Source organism: Lepus europaeus, chromosome 6 (assembly GCF_033115175.1).
Source record: "Lepus europaeus isolate LE1 chromosome 6, mLepTim1.pri, whole genome shotgun sequence".
In the NCBI taxonomy this organism is placed as follows: domain Eukaryota; kingdom Metazoa; phylum Chordata; class Mammalia; order Lagomorpha; family Leporidae; genus Lepus; species Lepus europaeus.
Window position 1 is genome coordinate 131,832,062 of NC_084832.1, and position 3,416 is coordinate 131,835,477.

General features: G+C 60.6%; 1 protein-coding gene across 1 annotated transcript; it reads left to right on the forward strand.

Annotated features, from left to right (window-relative positions):
• Positions 1 to 1,786: 1,786 nt before the first annotated feature.
• PCED1B (PC-esterase domain containing 1B) lies at positions 1,787 to 3,115 on the forward strand. Its single transcript, XM_062195240.1, has one exon. It carries the CDS (start codon positions 1,787 to 1,789, stop codon positions 3,113 to 3,115), a length of 1,329 nt encoding a protein of 442 aa, XP_062051224.1.
• The last annotated feature ends 301 nt before the right edge of the window (positions 3,116 to 3,416 follow it).

Here is a 3,416-nt window from a genome sequence, read left to right on the forward strand (position 1 = left end):
TCCTGGCTTTGGCCTGGCCCAGCCCTGGCTATTGTGAGCATTTGAGACATGAACCAGAGGATGGAAGATTTCCTTCTGTCTCTCCATCTCTGTCACTCTTCCTTTCAAATAAATAAATGAAACTTTTTTTTAAAGTAGATTAACAGGGACAACAAAGGCGCACAGTCTATTTGTCAGGAGTGCAGAGAGGAGGTGGGCTCGGCCCGTGCCCCTCCCAGCTGCACCGCTCCAGGTCTTTCTACAGAATCACCTCGGCAGCGAGAGACCTCCTCTCTCCTCTCTCCGACTGTGCAGGGTGCTCCCTTCCTAAGTGAAACCTGGGTCCCAGTCTGGGGGGCACAGAGAAGTTCTGCTTCAGACAGGAAGCAAAGGGCACCGTGAAGCACGTAGGTCGCTGGATGTCTCTCCACTCTGAGCCTGCACACGCCCTGCTCCTCTCTGCGCCCTGGTGCCTTTCACTGAGTCCTTCTCAAGTTAGGAAAAGGGGCCAAGGGCGTCATCTGTGACCCCACTGTTCTGCTCAGAACTTTGCTTCAGGTGCTTCTGGGCCTGCCCCTGGCGCCAAGGGCGAGGCTGGAGGGTGAAGGGAAGCAACAACTTAACCTGGAGCAGGTAAGGGCAGGTAACCGCAGAGCAGCAGCCGCAAGCACGCCTGCCCCACCACGGTGCTCTGGGGTTTTTGTTGGAGCTGCAGAGCAGGGGGCTTCATGGAAGATGTGGGAGGAACAGAGCACCTTAAAGCAGCTGTGTCAGGAGCCAAACCCTGTCGCCTCTGGGCCCTTGCAGGTCTGCACTCGGAGAGGCTCACCCCACGTTCGCCTGGGTGGCTCGGTCCTGATGCATTCCCACAGCAGGTGAAGGGGCAGGCCAGGGACTCGGCCTTGAAACAATCTAGCGCCCAGGAACAGCATGAAGATGTCATTTGGCCTCTGTGAGAGACAGAGGAGCTGTGCACAGTGGGATCTGCCCCTTGCCTCTCTCATTTGATAACAAGAACCAACTCCTGCGACTTCTATACCACCCTGCCCCTGGCGGCACTTCCTTTCTTCTTTAAAGCCCTTCCTTCTACTGCACTAACTATAGGGTGGAAGCACTTAAAAAATCATTTATTACTTATTTATTTGAAAGGCAGAATTAGAGAAGGGGAGACACAAAAAGAGGTCTTCCATCCACTGGTTCACTCCCCAAATGGCTACAATGGCTGGGGCTGGGCCAGGCCAAAGCTGGGAGCTTTACCTGGGTCTCCCACACTGGTGCAGGGGCCCCGCCCACCAGGGCCATCCTCCGATGCTTTTGCAAGCGCATTAGCAGGGGCCGGTGTGAGATGCTGACAATGCAGGCGGTGGCACGGTGCTGCCCGTCCCCCCCCCCCCCCCCATTTCCTAACAAGGTTACCTCCTCACCCACACTGCAGGGCTTAACTGCTTCAACCTAACTTTCCCCCACAGGCATTGTCTATGTCCTTACTTACGCCCCTCACTGCCCAACTGCTGCAAGGCCATCTAGCAACCTCCTCCAGCCACAGCTGGGCACCCTAGTGGCACCTGCAGCACCTCCGGTCCAGTCCCAGGGAAGGCGTTAGGGGTGGGGGTCGGGTCCTAAAGGCCAATGTCAAGCCTCAACTGCAGCCTGACCACAGCCACTGGGTGTCTGGCTCCCCGCCCCCTCCCCCACCCAGGGTCCTCCGTGCGCCTGCCCCCACTGCAGTGGCTCTCTTCCTTTGTCCTAGCAATCAGAAGTCGCACCGTGCACCAGGGGCGGCACTAGGCCAGGCACCCTGGGCGCTATGGTGCCCCTGCGGGCCTGCGAGGTACGCCAGCTGCTCCACAACAAGTTCGTGGTGATCCTGGGTGACTCGGTGCAGCGCGCCGTGTACAAAGACCTGGTGCTTCTGCTGCAGAAGGACTCCTTGCTCACTCAGAGCCAGCTCAAGGCCAAGGGGGAGCTGAGCTTCGAGCAGGACAAGCTGCTGCAGGGAGGCCAGCTGGACACCCTGCATAACGGCATCACATACCGCGAGGTGCGCCAGTTCCTCTCGGGTCACCACCTGGTGCGCTTCTACTTCCTCACCCGCGTCTACTCCGAGTACCTGGAGGCCGTCCTGGAGCAGCTGCGCACTGGCGAGCACGCGCCAGACCTGGTCATCATGAACTCTTGCCTCTGGGACCTCTCCAGGTACGGCCCTGAGTCCGGGCAGAGCTACCTGGAGAACCTGGCCAAGCTGTTTGCACACCTGGGCCAGGTGCTTCCCGCCTCCTGCCTGCTGATCTGGAACACAGCCATGCCCGTGGGCCAGGAGATCACTGCGCGCTTCCTCCCACCGGAGGGACAGCTGGATGCCGCCTCCCTGCGCGCCCGCCTGGTCGAAGCCAACTTCTACTGCTTCGCTGAGGCCAGGAAGCACGGCTTTGACCTGCTTGACTTGCACTTCCACTTCCGCCACGCGGGACAGCACCGGCACCACGACGGGGTGCACTGGGATGCACGTGCCCACCGCTGCCTCTCGCACCTGCTGCTGGAGCACGTGGCCGACGCCTGGGGTGTGGAGCTGCCCCACCGCGCCCCTGCAAGCAGGTGGGTCCGAGAGGGCCCTGCAAGGGGGCGGCGGGGCCGTGGCACCCGGAGGCAGCCCTCAGCCAGCAGGGACATCCTGGCTCCACCACTGGCCCCTCCCAGCCGTGCACCCCTGCTCCCGCTCCGGCCCCCTCTTCTGCCCACGCCGCCCTGCCCCATCTCTCCTTACCCAGGGATGCCCCAGTTCCTGTTCTGTCCCCAGGATTCCTACTTCAGCTCAGACCCTCCCTTCCAGGTGAATCCATTCCGTTTCAGCCCAGGTACCCCCTCCCCCACTCAGCCAAGGTTTGCCATGGAAGCCAACTTGATGTTTGGTCCCCGGCTGCCTGGACCCTGCCTCCCTTCACCCTGTGTCCAGCGGCAGGCCCTGGTGGTCCACAGAGGCTTCCCCCAGAACCCGCCCCGGGGCCCCTACACACCCTGCAGAGGGCGGCCTAGGCGTCCTGGCAGGCGCGCCCCAGCTACCCAGAGCCCCGATGCTGGCCAGACCCCTGCTCATGCCTGGGATTGCCTGAGCCTTGGGGGCCCCATGGAAGGCTAGAAGCACGGTCAAATCCTCCTGTTGTTACCTGTGGTCTTGCCCCGCCCCTGGGAGTGACCGAACCTGACTTCTGCCTCCCTACCCGTTCTCACTGTCGTTCTGCGAATGTGGAAATGAAATAAAGAACTTGCCTCACAGAGTCGTTGTGGGTTCTGTGGTGTCCGCATGTGATGGGTGCCTCTCCTTGTGGCTAAACGCAGCTCTGTGGGAGGAAGGCCGGGGCTTGCCGAGGAAGTGACTTACTAAAACAACTCTGAGGGTTTCCACAGATGGATCTGACTCCTTCCAGATGTATTTCAGA